The 19,744-nt window shown below is 42.1% G+C and overlaps 1 protein-coding gene across 5 annotated transcripts in view; it reads right to left on the bottom strand.

Moving 5' to 3' along the window:
* The window catches only part of LOC102291586 (polypyrimidine tract-binding protein 2), a 42,996-nt gene that overhangs the window by 21,051 nt on the left and 2,201 nt on the right, over positions 1–19,744 (bottom strand). The window contains exons 3-12 of one of the 5 annotated variants that reach the window (XM_042227446.1): positions 18,019–18,079; positions 15,381–15,553; positions 14,986–15,126; positions 14,606–14,752; positions 14,421–14,531; positions 13,228–13,438; positions 7,417–7,532; positions 5,543–5,576; positions 4,820–4,912; positions 436–2,012 (exon numbers count right to left, since the gene is read on the bottom strand). In XM_042227446.1, coding sequence (XP_042083380.1) covers positions 1,846–2,012; positions 4,820–4,912; positions 5,543–5,576; positions 7,417–7,532; positions 13,228–13,438; positions 14,421–14,531; positions 14,606–14,752; positions 14,986–15,126; positions 15,381–15,553; positions 18,019–18,079 — 1,254 coding nt within the window. In that variant the 3' untranslated portion in view covers positions 436–1,845. Of the gene's footprint in view, positions 1–435; positions 2,013–4,819; positions 4,913–5,542; positions 5,577–7,416; positions 7,533–13,227; positions 13,439–14,420; positions 14,532–14,605; positions 14,753–14,985; positions 15,127–15,380; positions 15,554–18,018; positions 18,080–19,744 lie in introns of those variants that run through there. The other 4 variants (XM_014339088.2, XM_005939291.3, XM_014339089.2 and 1 more) reach the window with 4 other exon arrangements.

Here is a 19,744-nt window from a genome sequence, read left to right as displayed (position 1 = left end):
ACACAGAATAACTCCAGCTTTGTGTCTTTTTCTATTCTAGCTGAAGTACGGGACAAACTGTGTTCCTTTTCAGCTCAATACAAAACGTAATATTTTCTCTGAATACGTGACGATTCCGTTTTTTTTAATGGGACGATTCCGTTTTTTACGGGACGGTTGGCAACTCTACTAACTAACCTTATGAATAAACAGCACAGAGGCACTAATCATAGCAGCACAGGAACAAGCTCTGAGCACAAGATCCATAGAGGCTGGGGTCTATCACACCAGGCAAGACCCCAGGTGCAGGCTGTGTAAAGATGCCCCTGAGACAATCCAGCACAGAAGTGCAGGGTGTAAGAAGCTAGCAGGCAGGGCATACATTGAACGCCATAACCAAGTGGCCAGCATAGCAAACAGGAACATCTGTGCCATGTATGGCCTGGAAGTCCCAAGATCAAAATGGGAGACGCCCCCAAGAATGGTGGAGAATGGCCGAGCTAAGATCCTGTGGGACTTCCAGATACAGACAGACAAAATGGTGGTGGCTAACCAAGCTGGAAAATTACCAAGTGCTCGGAGAAGAGCTCAAGAAGATGTGGAGGGTGAAGGTAGCAGTGGTCCCAGTGGTAATCGAAGCACTTATTGCAGTGACTTCCAAATTAGGCGAGTGGCTCCAGCAGATCCCAGGAACAACATCAGAGATCTCTGTCCAGAAGAGCGCAGTCCTGGGAACAGCTAAGATACTGCACAGGACCCTCAAGCTCCCAGGCCTCTGGTAGAGGACCCGAGCTTGGAGGATAAAGACCGCCTAAAGGGGCGAGAGGGGAATGCATTCGATCTCGAACAAAGCACTAAAAGGATTTTGTTATGTTAAATAGATGGATACTTTATTGAGCCCATAAGGGAATCTTTTGTGTTACAACAGCATGATAAAGTAAAAATAGTAGAGTCTACAATACACAACAATAAACAACACAGTTAAAATAAGAGTGTCACAGGTGTCCAATAAGGGCCTTATATTATGAGATATAATTCCTGCAGTATACAACAGTGACAAAAAACAATGAAAAGTAAAAATGGTTTAAATAGTAAAGTAACAGTTGGTTAAAAAAAAGTAAACGTAAGACTGGCGTTGTGTAAGAGAGAAGTGTAAGTTGCATTTAATAAATAAAATGTAGACTATAAATCTGCCTTAGAAGTGTGGAGTAGAGCAGGTGCGATGGGTTATCCATGGTGGAGCACAGTCCCGTCTCTCAATGACTCAAATGCCTCCAAGTTCTGATTTATGATGCTTCCAGCTTTGCGGATTACTTTATTGATCCTACTGCCATCTCCAGCACTGACGTATCACTGCAGAACCCACCCACCCTGGCAATGGACTGTTTAAAATGCTTCCATCTGGTAAGCAGTATAGAAACATACAAACACGCACCACCAGACTGAGGGAGAGCTTTTTCCCCAGATCTGTGAAATACATCTAAATTCTATTTGTGACTTCCTGCACACATAGATAGTGTCCATTCAACTGTTTTATAGTGCACCTCAAATCAACTCCATGCCTTTTATTTGCTAAACTGACAATGACATAATGAAGGAATTGCCCACACCTGGCCATGGAATCGACTTTGAGTCAATTAGCTAATTACTTTTGGCACGTGTTAAGGAGCAAAAACTCTTAAACCCTTCACCCAATTTGAATGTGGATACCCTCAAATGGAAGCTGAAAGTCTACACATTGTCCATATCAGTTATATAACTGTAATTGGAATATGTTTCTGTAAACACGTATTTTTTAAAAACAAACACACAAAATTAAAAAAAACTTGTGTCTGATGTGTGCCGAGGTACCAAAACAAAACTTCGTTATGTGTGAACATATAATGACAATAAAAGATGCTTGCTCTTCTTCCAGACTTCTCCACATAGTTCCTCACCACTCCTGCCCAACCTTAAAGACGTGGTCGGCAATCCAGAAGACAGGAGAAGTGGTGATACCCACCCCGAGCAGCTTCTCACTTGAATTGTTTTTCCTTGGAAAGACAAGTAATATGATTCTCACAATGCTACCAGTTCCACGCATGTGAAAGCGAGCATGTTGCAACAGGCAGATAACAGCATCATCCACCCCACAAGAGGCTGGTAAGTGAACCGAAGAGTGCTGAGAGCATGTTTCACCTGGAAGCTAAGTCGGGCAAGAACCAGTCTCTCCAGCACCTTGATGACATGTTAACGTCAAGGTAACTGGTCTGAAGTCAATCAGACCTGATGCGACCAGGGTCTGTAGCTTTGCTTTGGTGTAGTCCCTACACTTACGCTCTTAGCTGGACACCAATCACTAGGGATGGGTACCGGTATCTGGTGCCATTATGGCACCGGTTCTGACATAACCGGTAGTAACCAGACCGAAAAGCAGCGCACATTTCGGTGCTTTTTTTTTCCCTTGAGATGTCATACACTTTGGATTCTAGCCAATCATTTTACCTTTCCAAGGATAGTAGGCGGTACGTATGTTCTTTTAGAGCAGAGCTACAGATTAAAAATGGTCAAAGCGGTCAAAAGTCTGGCTGTACACAGCAAGAGATGCAAACTCAGCAGCCTGCAACAAGTGCTTTAAGGTGATAGCTGCAGAAAAGGCTAACATTATTATCCTTTTACAAAAAAAAAAAAAAAACACAGCTAAACATGAGAGGTTTTAGGACAAAGTTTGTGTTTTCCATTGTTTAAGCACCGGTTCCAACCAAAGGAGGTATGTTGTATCAACAGAAAAGGCTAACTTGGTTATCATTTTGCAGAAAAAAAAAGAGACTGCTAAGAGGTTTATGGACAAAGTTTGCGTTCTCCATTCTTTAAGCACCGGCACCGTTTCAAAAGTACCAGTTTGGCACCGGTATCGGATAAAACCTAAACAATACCCATCCCTACTATCACAGTCCGGTATGAGGACTGGCAGCAGGGGGCCCAGTACTGACCCTGTTAGGATAGAGAGTCAGTTCATTGTTCGTGTTGTGTGCAGGCTACTGCCAATTTATCTGATTGAGGGCATCAGCTGCATCTCTCCACACCTCTTTGGTGTTATTCAGATGGACTTTGGTCTGTATGCATCTACACCTTATTAGCCCCACATTCAACTCAATTCAGCAGGGCCTTCTTGTCAATGTTGATCCAGGACTTATTGTTGGAAAAACAGCATACAGTCCTGGCTGGGATTCTGTTCAATTCAATTTTATTTATACAGCGCCAAATCCCAACAACAGTCACCTCAAGGCGCTTTAGGTATCTTCACAGAAATGTATGTAGTCAGTGATGCAGTTGATGTCAACCCCATGTGGATCACAGAGCATGTCCCTGGCTGTAGTCCTGCAGGGGCTCTGTCTTCCTTACCTTGCCTTCTCACAGATTTGTTGGCAAGAGGAAGTCTTAGAAATGGAAGAACTGCGCGTGTTCATCGTTATAGCAACACAGCTGAGCGTCCCATGACGTAATTAGTATGTGACGCGCACGCTACAAAGTGGACATCGAGGCGACGATATGCCTGCTGCTCAGTCTGTGGACCATGGCGTTGTTTTTTCTAGCCATTTCCTTTGTTGCCAGGTTTTAAAAACGGCAGTTTTGATTTTCATGAATGAGACACTCTCGTGACGCCACTGACTAGCCAACTGGTGGCATGCAGTCTGTTGACGTCACATTTTGGGATCATTTGGAACCATGGCCAAGTAGGTGCTAAAAAAAGGACCTGTTACCTGGTACTATGACCTAATGGCAAACCCTGAAAACTGTGACGAGCCAACCTGAATAGGTACTAATTGAAAAGGGGCTTAAGTGTCCTGTATGATGACACACAGAAGGACTCTTTATTTTTTTTTATTTTATTTTGTTTTTGCATAAATGGATAACAGTTTGCTGGTAAATTGCAAACTGCATCCAGGACAAATAACCATGTTACACTGCTAACTTCATCTCTTTTAAAGTACCTGCAGAAAACATGCAGACACAGAGCTAGCCAATGAAAAAGCTGAGTGCATGCTGACCCAGAACCATGTGTAACAAAAGGATGAACAGTCAGGCTTGAGCACTGTAGCCTCTATTTCTACCTATACGTGTGTTTCTATCGGGCGATCGTGGCTCAAGAGTTGGGAGTTCATCTTTTAATCGGAAGGTTGCCGGTTCGAGCCCCGGCTTGGACAGTCTCGGCTGTTGTGTCCTTGGGCAAGACACTTCACCCGTTGCCTACTGGTGTGTGTGAATGGATATGTAAAGCGCTTTACTAGTCCTTAGGGACTAGTAAAGCGCTTTACATATCCGGCGAGGCTGCCGGACACTGGCGCCACCGGGCCCTCTGACCACCACCAGTAGGCATGGGGGGAAGTGTCTTGCCCACGGACACAACGACCGAGACTGTCCAAGCCGGGGCTCGAACCGGCAACCTTCCGATTACAAGGCGAACTCCCAACTCTTGAGCCACGATCGCCTCAGTATAAATACAGACATTTACCATTTCTACAGTGAAATCACTGGTTGCCATCTTTGCTTTGAGTTCTTATGTAAAAACTAAAAGATAGTGTGTATGTGTCCTCACGATATGCATTTGTGCTGGTGTGTGGGACTGTATTCTAATGTTTATATTGTTAGCTGCCAATTATACAAGCCTGCGTTTCAGCTCATTTTAGTGAGTAAAAAAGTAACAGAATTACTTTCTCTGGCAAGTAATGACTGTGCTGCATTATATTTAAGAAAAGTGTAATGATCAACACAGGACCAAAATATTTATTACACAGCATACTACGGGACTCTCACTACAGACCAGTCAGACATCCATATAACAGAGATATCCACTTACCTAGCTGGGCCTGATTGGACTCAGACATCTGTATGAGAGCACTGTCCTTCTTGTTGTAAAGAATTTTCACCCTCTGGACATCACCATACACTCCTGTGACAGACCCAGAAGCCGGCAATAGGAGAAGAGGTTGGGACGAAAAAAAGCAGGCAGTTAGAAAAATCTCAAGGTTTCACAGGAGACAAGGATATTTAAAAACAAGGTACAGCAGAGACGACAGCATAGAAACACAGGTTTATTTTAGACTGTAGAGTGTGAGGTGTATGAAAGTGTGTGAAAAAACAGATAAAGGATAAAGAAGAAGCACCCTCTAAGCAGAAACGTTATCAAGCTATGTGAGATGGCTAAAAATAAAAACAGCATGCAAAAACCAATGGCTTAGACATGCATTAACTTCTTACTAAGTAGTAAATTTTAGGGCAAAGTAATGACATGACATAACCCAAACCAATTAACAGGCGGTCAATGAGGATTCAAAATGACCAAATCTACAATCAGCAAACAAATATAGAGAAGCTTGTAATGCTAACAATGACAATATTAATAATAACTATGATAATAATAATAATAATAATAATAATAATAATAATAATAATAATAACAACAATAATAATAGTAACAACAACAACAAAAAGTCAGAATGAAAGTAGAATAGAAAGAGTAGATACAAGAAAGAAAAGTAGAGCTAAAGAAAGAAGAGAGAGAGAGCTAACGATAACATACCGAAGAGGGTAAACAGACTTTGGGGCGTAACCATCTTTAGAGGGAGAGAAGAGCAACAAGCAGCGTGAGACAGGTAGAGAGGTAGAAGAGTCGGAGCGGAGCGGAGGTAGAGATGGACAGATCGATCCAGAACGGAGGTAGGTAGGAGGAATGGTGGTTTTTGTTTTTCCCCGGAGAGTGATGGAGGTGGTGGGTCATGGAGGAGGGGAGCAAGCGGTGGATGAGGGGTCATGGAGGGGAAGAAGGGTTGGTTAATATGGGAGGAAGAAAGGGTGATTGAGGGTTATAAATTTATAAAATCCCCACCAGCACACGGAGTGAAGGTGGAGCAGGGTGGAGAGAGAGAGAGAGAGAGAGAGAGCGAGAGGGAGAGAGAGCGAGCGAGCGAGCGAGAGAGAGAGAGAGAGAGAGAGAGAGAAATCAGGGAGGCAAATGCAAATTTGGGTAAGGAAATTTAAAAAATGAGGAATGGGGGAGGGACAAAAAAAATAAAATACAGGTCAGTACACTGGAATAATGCAAGTAGTTTGGTCAGAGATAATGGCTTGGATCAATGTTGTCTTTGGAGAAAATAGAGCAAAGTTTTAAAAAAAAAAAAACTGGCTTTAATCCTAGACAAGCATGGGATAAAGGTACATTCATCTCAAATCATAATAACTCATTAATATTCAAACTCATTCACAACAATGGGACAAATAGAACATGCAGCAGCTGTGAGAAAACTGAATGTCTTTCAGCAATGGTGTGACACGAGTTCACAAGGAGATTAGATAGCATGCAGTATAAAAGGCAACAAAATCTTGCATGCAAGAGTTGATGTGAAGGCCACTTCAGTATAACATGGCATTCACACAAATCCACAAAGCTAAAAGAAAGCATGAGCACAGTATCTTAGCATCAGGGCTTTAAGTGGTGTAGATACTGTCCAAAGGCAGAATAACACAACCATTCACAGAGATGAGCAGAGCAGACAAGTCAGATGCCAAATCAGTTTAAACACACAAACCAAAAACAGAAGAAAAGGGATAAAAGAGCAAGCAGCAGGTGTTTGTTCCCAGGGCTTAGACACAGTTAGGAGACCACAGAATGATTTCATATGAGCTTTCATATGAGCTGAGGAGAGGTGAGGAGAGCTTAGAGAGAAAAAGAGAAGACAGACAGTTAGCAGAGTTAGATGCAGTTTGACAAGAGAAGGGAAGGCTTGATTATCAGAAAAGGAAAGAGGGGAGAGGGTTCGGGTGCCTATGAAATAAACGTCAAATCCTGCAGTCACCAAGTGGACCAAAAAAGGAAAAACAGGGGGGGAGAATAAGTTCTTGCTTTTAAGAACAACACAAAATTACAGTAAAGAAATGTTCATAGGAAAAGTATTTTATAAAACTAGACCTACAACAGGAGCCCAGATGTAGAACATCAACTGCTCCACACAGCTCAGTGATTACAATGAAAATGATGTCTACACACGCTGGTTAGGAGGTAACACATATAGGCAACAGGCTATCTGAATGCGAACAAATATTATACAATCAAAGGAACCTTTGGGAAACTACAGCTTACATAAAGGAAGCCTTGTTTTCCTGCAGTTCTAAGACTACAAAGTTCATGAAAACCAAACTGTGTGTTCAGTCTGTGTGTGTCTCACACAAAAGCAAAGTAAATTATCAAGATTAACAGATTCAAGTGTCAAACATGAGTTTTTTTATACACATCTTTAATGACAAGCACAAGAAAACAAATCTGGAAATAGAAAAACTGACCCACAGCGAGCAACAGAAAAAACAGGAACAGATGAATGGAGGTGGTGTGTAGGAGCGGTGGAGTTTTAATTGTAGACTTTCCATTTTACTGGTGTTACTGGTGTCAGTATTACTAACCTCTTCATTGAGGTTGCTAACCAGCAGGACCCCACTGGAGCCTGTCTGCCCAGCGAGGGCCACCCTGCCCGCTGCAGCAGCAGCAGCTGCCGCCGCACTCAGAGGGTTCAGAGCTCCTGACGGGAAGCAGACAGACAATCACGGAGTGGAAAATCATTAACGATGTTGATGATGGTGACAATACATCATGGGAAGAACACAGTACAACCCTCTCAAACCCTGCATGTCTGACCACACAAAACTGTTTCTTTGTACCATACACAAAGACATTTTCTACTGTCTGATACACTGGATGCACTTTATCATTGTTTTCCAAAAATGATCACAGTAACTGTAACAACCGCAGTAATGCAGCCCAGACACACTGGGTTGTGTTTCTCTTCCTCCTGTGTATCTATCACATGCGAGGTGCATGGTGTTACCCTCTTAAAATAATCTCAAAATAAGAATGTGGACATGTAGTTGTAGGAATAGTAGTTTTTGTTTCACCCAACCAACTCCTACCAGTGGCGTTTAGAAGCTGTGATTTCACACCAATAACCAGGGACACAGTTCAGCTTTGGAGCCAATCAAACTGAGTGCAGATCACAGACTGTTGTTCTACATAGAGATTGAAAATGTGACGTCACTCAGGGGTAAAACCGCAAAGGATTCTGGGAACTCGTGGCAAGAGGTACTAGCGCACGCAGGCTTTCAATTGAACTCAGTTACACAGCGATAAAAAGAAACACAAAAAATGTCAAGAAGCTGTTGTATTATTAACTGCAATAGCCGGTCGCATGACAGCCACGGGAAGCCGACGGGTAAAGAGATCGGTTGTTATCGGATTACGTCGTTGAAGAGAAATTTTTAAGCCATGTTTCCGAAGTAACAAAGAGCCGGCGGATGGTCTGGATATACCAAATATAACGTCTCAGAACACTCCAGCTCACAGGTTAGTCTGCTGTTGTAGTTAATGCGTCATTTTTCTTAACATAATTGGTGATATAGGTTACAAGCAAGTCTGGCGCTGAACAGAAATCATCGCGCTATGCTCCTTTGTTTATTGTGCATAAATAGTGAATTGTCCTGACACAATATTGCGTTTCGCTTCTGTTATTATGGTACATTGACAAAAACATATACTTTTATTCACAGGATAAAACAGTTGTTTTGTATCACTAATTGCCCAGTACGATTACAGCATACAGTATTATTGTCACTGCTACATTTCTGTGATGCTACCAGAAATTATTTCCACTACTAATTAATTACCGTTGAGCTCAAAGGTCCTATTAATAAACGGTTAACGAATGTGTATTTATGAAGACGATTTGTGAGACTGGTAAACTTATGATACGTACGATGGTCTTTCGTTCTACACGGTGCATTTCAAGGTCCTGCACCCATCCGTCGGTAAACTGTACCTGGGCTTGTTGCAGTGACCTGAAGTTACTAAACTTCATGAGTGTATGCACTCACTCCAAGAACCGTATGATTATAAATATGAGCGTGGTGAAAGTTGGGCAGCACGCTAACGTCTTTTGTCCCTCTGTGTGCTCGTAAGGGTCTGACCCTTTCACTCCTTTGATTTTTTTCCTCGTATCTTTTCTTTGTCTTTTCATCAAGTCTGTCTTTGTACGGACCGGCATTGTACACGTTTTGTACATAACATTTTGGGGGGCAAAGAAAGAGCAAGAATTTATTGGAACCGAAGAATGAACGTTTTGCGGTGCTGCAAATGCTTGCGTTGCATGCAATGTGTGAAAGTCACGTGGTCTGTCAATCTCTACTAGACCCTGACACAAGACAGAGGTTATATTGAATAGATGGAACAACTTACTTATAGCGTTACAAACATTACCTACGGTAGTTAACGTTCTATTTTGAGTTTCCTTTACGGTAATTCAACACACACTCACAACTTGACCCATGACACCTTAATGACTCCCATGATGACAGGGTGGGTCAACAACTCTCAGGATTACCTCCTAGGTGAAAACTCCACTACGCCATTTATTCTCTTTTGCTTATCCTCATCATGACAGCAGAGGAGGAGGAGTCTATCCCAGTTACCATAGGGCGAAAGGAAGGGTACACCTTACACAGGTCACCAGTCTGTCGCAGAGCTAACACAGAGAACCAAACAACCATTCAGACTGTGGGCAATTTAGAATTGGACTGGTAATCTGGCATAACGGGCCAATGGACCGGCACCAGCTGTACGAACACTGACAGCAGCCCATTCTTTCATTTAGACACTGTACTACCCAATCAAATCTCTTAATGCGATCAGCCCTTCCCCTACCTTCAGTGTGACCTCACACAGCTGGTACAAGACGTGAGGAAGAGACAATATGTAGATGGTATGATAAGCTATGTACATTAGACTATACGGCAAGATTTAAGAAAGGGCACTAACTCACGTACACACGAAGAAACTTCATCAATTGGTTTAAGTCTAAATAAGGGAACCGAGTCAGTCAGTGGTACCAAGTCTCATGTTGTGGTGGTGACGGTCCAAGAAATGTGACTGGTGCAAAACCAAGCTTTTACCTACTGCAGAAAGTGTCAGAAGCTGACACCGTGTGGATGCAAACCTGAATCTGTGGTCTTACCTGCACAGAAATGTGCATGTGCAATATTTGAGACCAGATACATTTCTGCAATTACACAGATTTGGGGGTTTAAATTAACCCTTTAAGACCTACCACAGAACCAAGTCCGCCAGAGCTTATATTATATTTTTACATGTTGTGGAGCCATTTTTGGGAGCATTTCAAGTTGCTATACATCAATACAACCATTATAGCCCAAATTCTAATAATATGTCTGCATTAAGTCCATAGTAACTACAGAAATTGTAAAAAAGTGCAATAAACTACAAAGAATTTGAAAATCATTTTTGTTTTTTTTAACATATATTTTTAGTTAGAGAAATTTAAGAGGCTTATCCCTCAAAACTGCAAATACAAAAAGTTGCACAAACTAGTTTCCTACCACAGGAAATTTATTTTAAGTGTCTTCATAGTTTTATTTTTGAAATACACCAATATTTATATACTGCAGGAAAAACGAAAAAACAATCCTATGATGCAAATTTGCAAAAAAAAAGCAGCATGTGCATCAAAATAAACTATTTCCAGCAGTGCAATATGAGTCCTCAGCATCCCAGAAATGACACAAAGTCATAAAGTCAAACATACCGTATTTCCCGGACTACAAAGCGCACCTGAATATTAGCCGCACAAGCTAAAATCAGGGGAAAATCCTGTTTTGTACATACATTAGCCGCACCTGACTAAAAGCCGCAGGTGTTTCAGTGTTGACTTATCATATGTAAGAGAATATGCACAAAGCGAATTGTCAGGAAAGAGATGGCTGTTTGGAGACATCACTTTTATTAATATTTTGAAAAACAAGTTACGGGTACATATTTGCACAACTTTTTAGGTATATGTACAAGTAGCGGTAATTACAAGTACGAAACATGTACTGTGCTTCATAAATGAGTAACAAATGTAGTACATAACAATAACCTACAGCACACCAGAAAAATAGATTCAGACTACCTTTTAGGCTCAGGTGCAGTGACACGTCTTTAACAAGAAGAAAAGTCAGTCATTCACCACCATCTTCCTGCGCACTAAAACCACCAAAGTCCTCTTCTCCAGTGTCGGATACAAACAGGCTCAGGGTGGCTTAGTCATCCACTCTCAGCTTCTTTCCTTCGTTGTCACTTTCAAAACCAAAGAAATCCTCGTTGTCAGTGTCGGAGTCGAACACCCTCAGAAGGGCCGTGGCGGTGTCCTCCTCTCCATCATGCAGCAGTCCAGCCCTTCGAAATCCGTTGGTGATCGTGGATGTTTTCACACTTTTCCACGCTGTCAGATTCCACCGGTGGAGTTGAGCATGACTTGCTTTTCGCAAGTTTATTGCCGCTCGTCATTCACGCCTCCGGCTGAACGTGTAGCGCTACTTTGAAGTTTGTTTTTCGCGCTACTTGTACGGCACTATGTTGCCTGGCGGATGGACATGTGACCAACATACCAATGGGGGCAGGGATAGCTCAGTAGGTAGAGTGGTGGCCCCATGATCGGAAGGTCGGGGGTTCGACTCCACTGAACGGCTACCCTGAGGTACCCCTGAGCAAGGTACCGTCCCTACACACTGCTCCCCGGGCGCTGCACTGGTGGCTGCCCACTGCTTCACTGAGTGAATGGGTTAAATGCAGAGGAACTATTTCCCTATGGGGACTAACACGCACACTTTACTTTTACTTTACTTTTACTCTTGAACCCCGATACTGTGGGTCTGATCACATGCCCTTCCGCCAGGCAACGTAGTGCCGTACAACAGCGGAACAAACAAAACAAATCGTCTTACGATATGACAAAAATCATGGATAATCCATAGAAAAGCCGCACCTGACTAAAAGCCGCAGGGTTCAAAGCTTGTGCAAAAAGTAGCGGCTTATAACCCGACAATTACGGTAACTTTTAAAAACACCAGTATAGGCTCATGAGGGCCCTGATGGTAAAAAACTACATTTCCGCAAAATGACGTCACTTCCGGTTTCGGGCAGGTCATGGTGGACATGCAAAAGTTCGTGCTGAAGTCTATTCCAACTTAGGAAGTGTTACGAACAGCTGATCGGATCGGCAAAGCGTGTTTCTGGAATATTATGTTTTTGTTGCTGCAAGTGCTTTTTATGCAGTTTTTGCAAAGCTTTATGTGGAAGGAAACTGTGACCGAGGACAAGCTGATGGCATCAGATGTAAGTACAACTCCTCTGGTTTCATATGCAAAAAAAATTATTGCGCTAGCTTAAGTGGTTGCAGAGCTACCGGGATTTTAAAAAAGTTACGCAACACGTAGCGTGCCCGCTCCGATCGGCTTTAAAGGGTTAAACAGAGGAGCTTTTTATTTTGTGTATTAGATACACCCTTGCTCTGCTCAACCTCCACAGAGAAAATGACAAAGTCAGTATGAGAAGAGGGACACCTCAGTGTCAACCATGTTCATTTAATTTTGTGAAACATACTGGGACTAATTCCAAAGTATGACTGGGAAGTGAGTGAGCAATTTAAAAATGTAAGTGGCTAATCGGATTTTTCAAATTAATGGTTCCAGAGAGACAAATATTTCTGGTGCTTGAATCCACTTTTGAAAGGATGTAGAGTTATCCGCAGCAGGAACAACAGGCACTTTAAGATCCTTCCAAATATCTTTTCTTCTTGCCACTGTATTCAAAAAACCTGAATCCTACTGACCAGCAAAGGAAAAACAAACAAAGAAACAGCTTACTTTTAAAGAGGTGATCTTATGATCAATTGCGATCAAGTGCATCCAAGTGTATTACAGTACCTAGCTGCTACTTAACCACTCAATTCCTATGGAAGCAGTAAGGGTGTGCTTAGTTTTTGACAGGCCTGCTTCTATGTATATTTTATGTTAAATAAATGTCATGTACTGTCGTTCATCAGTCTATAAAGCATTTCTAGCAGAAAAGCACTGAATAAGAGCCGGTCCTTATCTAGACTGTATTTAGCTCATTAGCCTGATGCTAAGGACCAGATTATGTTAATTATGTGCAAAAGAGAAAGTTGTTTTTTTTAGTTGTTAGTTTAATTAGTTCATGTGGTTATCAATCTGAACTTAGTTTATCTGATAATTTACCATTTTTTTAAAAAAAGGAGCGGAAAAAGTAATATTTACAAATGTAAGTTGAAGATGCTCGTGTGAATTCCCATCACACCAACCTGATTTAGAATGCAGAGTGAGAACAAACAACGTCAAGTTCAAAAGAGGAAAGATAAAAGTGGGATCTACCTGGGATCTTACCGAGGAGAGAACTGGAGTCTTTGCTGAAAGCAACGGCAACTGTGGGGTCAAAACTGGGCTGGCCATCACCAGCTGGCAGCTCAGGTCGGGTGTAGTCGCGACTCTTATCATTGTTGTACTTCACATTCAGGTTGACCAGCTTGGAGAAGTCAATACGGAGTGTGCAACAGGAATTGTAGATGTTCTGGCCATCCAGTGCCTAGGAGGAGGAAAATGACATCTGTGCTCAAGAGCTGAAAAGGTCGTTACACCATTTATATTATTGATGGTAGCAGCACGACGCCGCTTCGCTTAGTCTGGCACATTGACCATTTAACCATTAGCCATATTTTATGATTAACGTAGCTGCTACTGGACTGTGGTTAGATAAAAGATGAACAGCAGACTGAATACTGAGCCATGACAGAACAGATTACAAATCCATGATCATGCTGGCTGTGGGGGAACTGTAGATTCAATTCAATTCAATTTTATTTATATAATCACAACAACAGTAGACCCTATGATAATACATACAGAGAAAAACCCAACAATCATATGACCCCCTATGAGCAGCACTTTGGCAACAGTGGGAAGGAAAAACTCCCTTTTAACAGGAAGAAACCTCCAGCAGAACCAGGCTCAGGGAGGGGCGGCCATCTGCTGTGATTGGTTGGGGTGAGAGAAGGAAGACAGGGTAAAGACCTGCTGTGGAAGAGGGACATTAAGATAAGATGGGGCCTGATTATTAGATGAACTCTGCAGAGGCCAGAGCATGGATAACTAATGCAGGCAGGGCAGCCTGAGCTTTCAGGCCTGAGGACCAGAGGTGACGGCCTGAAAAACTGCAGACTGAGGGAAGCTGAAAGCAGGTGTGGACAACACAGTAAAAAGTAACTTTTCTACTTTCACAGTAACTTACAATCTTTTTGACAGTAAGCGCTCAGGTTTTTATATGATAAAATAAAAAAAATCTGAAACTTAAACACTTATTTTGTTAAATATAACTTATAAATGGGAAAATTGGATGAAAATTAACAGGCCAAGTTTTTCAAGATAAGACTTCATCACCTTTACTTATATTGTTGCAGGATTGGGGGGGTGTCAAAAATGATATAGAGTATTTTCCTAAGACTCATATAGAGTTTGAAAATCTAGTACTGGGACAATCCTATTAGACATGCAAGAAAACATGACCATACCAGTTTGGCCTGCTGTGCACTGACAGGATCGCTGAACTGCAGAAGAGCCTGGAACTGATTGTTCTTGGTGAACGTGATTATCTTCATGACTGTGCCAAACTTGGAGAAAATCTGTCAAGACAAAGAAACTGGAGGTTTCTTGTTCAGCCACAAGCAGCAAATACTTTTTGGTAACTGATGCCTACCTGTTGCAGTACGTCCAGCGTTACAGGGTAGAACATGTTATCAATAATGATGCGCAGCACAGGACTGGAAACTGCAGCCAGGACCTCCTGTACCTCGGACCCTGGTGACTGGGCTGCTGACACTGCTTGCAGCACGGCCTGGGTCCGCTACACCCGAACACAAGCACAGCACACAGCTATTAATGTAGATGGCAAATATCAAACGGGCACCTTCTACGGCTGTTGTTTTTTTTGTAATGATTCCAGATATTTCCAAGCATTTAATGCAGCCAAATAACAGCATGCAATCAAGCAGTGATGAGGCATACGAGTTGAAAGCACGTTTTAAAAACATGAAGCTGTGCAACAACTAACATATCAGTCTGTTAGTTTCCACTAACCTGATTAGCAGCATCAGTTTTGAGTTCTTTGTGATTGGAGTACTGAATAAACACTTGGATGTTACGGATAAGGGGAGTTACTTTGGAGTAGTAGTTAACCATAGTGACAGCTGCCTCCTCTGTCCCCATCTCCAAGAACGCCTGAACGTTAGAAGAGAAGGCAAAAGAAGAAAGAAAGAAAAAGCTGAATTTGTTGACTCACTCTTACTTGGTTATTTTAATAATGAAATTCAACATGTTGCAGTTCGACTGCGTTTGGAACAATTGTCAGATGCATTTACAGGCTGGTGTCTAAGAATGGCTTGTCCTGTGTGAATTTATCTGCGCTTTCAAATTGAGCCTAACAACTGTTTTGGATGAAATTATACAAATGCTAAACAGCCTGATTCACTTACCTGATTCTTTCCCTTCAGTGTGAGAATATTGGTTACTTTGCCAAAGGGGAGGCCGAGGGCAATGACCTCAGTCTCTGAGGCCTCGTTTGGCAGCTTCCTAATGTGGATCACACGAGACGGCAGGGCCTCCTCCACCCTTAGCTTCTTACTATCACTGCCATTGGGAGCCCCATCTAAGATTTCAGGAGAAATGCTGATTAACTGAAAGGTGCACTACAATGACACACTGGGATCTTAAAGGTAAAGCTCGTGATTTTCTGCTACTGTCAACAAATGTCGAGAATTAGAAACAATGAGGCAAACTTAAAAAAAACAAACAGAACATTTCCTGCATCAGCAAGTATGCTAGGATCCACACGGCACTGTGACGATTACAATGCGCTAATTTTTTGTGATGGATTTAATTGTGGAGACAAAACTGCAATGCAGTGAGTGAAAAGGATTATCCAACGAGTTGTTCAAGAACCAAGGAGGAAGTGTGGAGAGCGACAGGAATCAGCAGGTACAACTGTTTCAAAGAAGACCCAACTGAAAAATCTATGGAAGCTAAAGCTCAGAGTTCCTAGAAGGGGCCAACAGATCCTTCAGTTTAAGACTGTCCATGTGGAAGACTGGGCCAAAATCACTCGTGTAACTAGTTTCTCCATACAGGAGCCATCTTGAGTATTAAATAGCATTAAATACATTTCAGTGAGCCTGTTCAATAACTTTTTCCCAGTTCAAATGTTCCAAGACAGGACTGGAGCTGTTCCAGAGACTGAAAGTGTGGCTGCGTACAGCGAGGAACAGTTGAGCTTGTGTCTAGAGCAGGGCGATATGGCCAAAAATATTTATCACGATATATATTTGAAAATTTGCGATAACGATATAACCGACAATATAATTGATGCGAGACAAAATACAACTCCACAACATTACTAGCGCAAAAAGACAACCTTCCATTTATTTTCACTTAAACAAGAAGCTGGTTTTTATGTACATTAAAGCTTTATAAAAATGTAACAGTGCAAATGCAAATTCCTTGCTGAAAGTTTAACCAAAAGGCATTTCCAGTAGAAATGGGCTGACATATCCTGAGCATAACCATATATAATATCCACTGAAGTTAAAAAGAGGTGCTTTGCAACATTAAACTGCAGTGTGCAGTACGTATTTTTCGGACCATAAGGTGCACGGGATTATAAGGCAATTTAAGCGAAACAAAGCAGTCAGATAAATCAAACTTTATTAAACTCATTCTTCTTGCTTCCTCCACTTCTGTACCATTGATTCATTAATGTTGAATTCTCTGGCAGCTGCTCTATTCCCATGTTGTTGCAGTATATTAATGACTAACCTCGTATTGTGGATGGATTATCTCAGTTGTTCTCCTGACTGAAGTTTGGTCCGTTTACAGCATCCTGCCATGCGATTGCATTTGTCTCTAACCATGAAGAACCTTCACGTTAACTTTTATAAGTGGAAAAGTGTTAGTGCTTCACTGTTTATGTTATGCTAACATAGCTGTGTCGCTAGCGATCACATAGCACATCATTATATACCAGCTAGCCCAACTTCAGTAACCCTACAAATGTCACTGCTGTTTAGTTTCCTGTCTTCATTTATGTTGGAAGTGATAGCAGAGCTGTACGTTTGATTTTTTTCAGAAATCTCTCAGTCAGAACATGCAATATCATGCTTAGGTAACTAGCGAAACTAGCGAGCTAACTTCCGCTAGCTTCCTGCTAACTTCTAACTCCGTTAAATGTAATAACTTTTGTTTTCATGGATGCCTGGAAGTTAAACTTTATAGTTACACCTGGTAAAGCAGCAATGCTGATCGTTTTATTAAAGATGAAAGAATTTAGACAGTTTTTAACTCTAAGTGATGCTGCAGTGTTGTTTGACCTGAAGTATACGGAGTTTAGGACCCAGATTACTCCCAGATTTAAGAGCATCTTAGACCGACAAATACGACAATAACGACGGCCGCTTGCATGTTCTGCAAAAATATGTGCTTTGTTGTGTATCTGACGGACAAACACCAAACCAGTTCCACATCACTGAAGTTGCACCATTTTTACAAACCAATTCTGGTTCATCTGTTTCACTCAACAATCGGCCATGTGCGTATGAAAACAAAGGCACTGCGCATGCGCGTTTTACTCCCATTCTATCGCGATATTTCATTTTCCTATCGTTGCCTAACATTATACCGGTATTACCGTGAACGGTATAATATGGCCCAGCCCTACTTGTGTCCAGATAGATCCTTGTGAAACAAGGAAACTCCATCAGAGTATCGAAAGCTGGCATACAGGGAAGTTCAACTGCACAAGGAAGCTGGCAGATATGCTTAGGCCGTGTCACAAACTCAACAGGGGCGGTGTGGGAAGTGGAAGAACATCAGAAAAACCTTCATGCATGGAATGATAACATTTAAACAGAGAGGAGGGATATCCTCCATGTCTGTTCCAGCCACTGGCTATGGTGTGTAGGTGCCCTCCTACTAAGGAGCGTGATGTTACCCACCAAACAGCTCTCTCCACCTAAACTCATGCAGCCTACTTCACCTAATCCTTAGGTCTGCTGTATCAACTGGCTGCATGCAAATTCCATCAATCCCCTCAGAGTTCATGGGCGGTTGGAACGAACTCACCACTGTTACTGCTCATGCCAGAGTTGGAATTGTTGTACATACTCAGCTCATCCGATCCTCTCTGTGGAAGGAAAAGAAAACAGCATCAGGCACTGCTGAGAAAAAGACTTTCCTGACAGGCCCTTGAAGACAAAACATCACACTAATGGTTTCGCTCCTCTGCCTGTGTCAGTTTAAATTGCTAAAAGTAAGATGTAGGGATGTGTCATCTCACCCTGAGCTATACAAGGTCTCTGAAGGCCTGCTGGCACTGCCAGGCACCCTCTGCTCTTAAACCCTGACTGATGGGGTGGCAACCAACATAGCTAGGGACCCATCTCACACACAACTTTCTAATAGTTTCATATCCCACCTCCTTGTGGAGGTGTCGCCGAATTTGAACTGTTTGTTCTTCTGTCACTTGCAGGCTCAGCTACAGAAACATGGTACAGATCAATTCAAAGGGGAAAAGTAGCCCGAGTAAGGCCAAAATGGTGAGCACACAAGTGTCACAGCCAACAGGGTAGGAGTAATGGGTCTTCTAACAGCTGGAAGCCCTCTGGTCTTTGCCTCAGACACTGAAATACTGATGAGAAACTCATTTCCCAGGAGCACACTATCAGAACAATCTGGCAGTTCAGCCTTTACACACCTTAATGTACCTGGCACTCAACAAATAAGATTAGCTGCCCGGAGCAGCTAAACGCATTCACGAGCAAACAAGTGTGAAATGTGGAGTAACTTTTCCACATGCATATTTACTGGAGCAATATAAGGTTTCAGGTTCACCCATTCTTATCCTCAGTCTGAATAAACACACTGACACAATAACTGGGAGGCACATGTCAGATTAAAACACGGATGTTTTCAAGTGGAACTTGTTTAATAGTCAAAGCACATGAATCCATCTGTTAACCGATAGCAAATAAGTCACACACATATTTTTCTTTCTTGCAACACATTAGAGCTTCAGATATGATTATTCAGAATTTAAATAGAAAACAACATTAACACTTATTCATGTTTATGAATGGACTCCATCATTCCCTGAATTAAACATCATCTACAGGTTGTGGATGATTAGTGGTTAGTTCAATACTGCAGGATAAAAGTTCTATTCCTAAGAAAATGTAATATTAAGCTCAAACAGCATGCTCTTAGGAAACAGTATACATACAACAGTCATTACTAATGCAGCTTCTTCCTTGCCATAAGGGGTCACCACAGCAAGTAGCGTCACCTGTTTGATTGGGCAGTTTAACACCCGATGCCCTGCCTGAGTTTGAACCAACAACCTTTCACTTGTCAAGCAAACTTATTAACCACTACACCTTGGAGCTATGCTAATGCAGCACACACACAGACAAAAACAAACAAAAGACCACCTGCTTCATTTTTGGTGGTCTCCAAGTTCTATATACCCCCATCTAGGGATTGGAACCGAGAGCCGGTTCTTGTAGAGAACAGGAGTCTGTTTCTACCTGTTAATTACTCCCAGGAGGATTAAGTAAAGTACTGCGTTACTTGTTTTCAGTTCAGTTTATTTATACAGCACTAGAGCTGGGCGATATATCAAAGATTTATCGTTACCGAAATTTATGACTCTCATCGACGTCATTTTGCCCATGTCGGTAAATTCGGTATTAAAAAAAAGAAAGAAGAAAAGGCATGTGCAGGTTGGCGATGTTCATGTCCCTTTAAGACGCTGTGCTACGTTACAGACTTGACGGGGTGGAGTCACATGACT

Source organism: Haplochromis burtoni, unplaced genomic scaffold (genome assembly GCF_018398535.1).
Source record: "Haplochromis burtoni strain Fernald_Lab_line unplaced genomic scaffold, NCSU_Asbu1 Contig_261, whole genome shotgun sequence".
Taxonomy (NCBI): Eukaryota; Metazoa; Chordata; class Actinopteri; order Cichliformes; family Cichlidae; genus Haplochromis; species Haplochromis burtoni.
The sequence above is the reverse complement of the archived record's forward strand: the minus strand, read 5'-3'. Positions and strand labels throughout refer to the sequence as shown.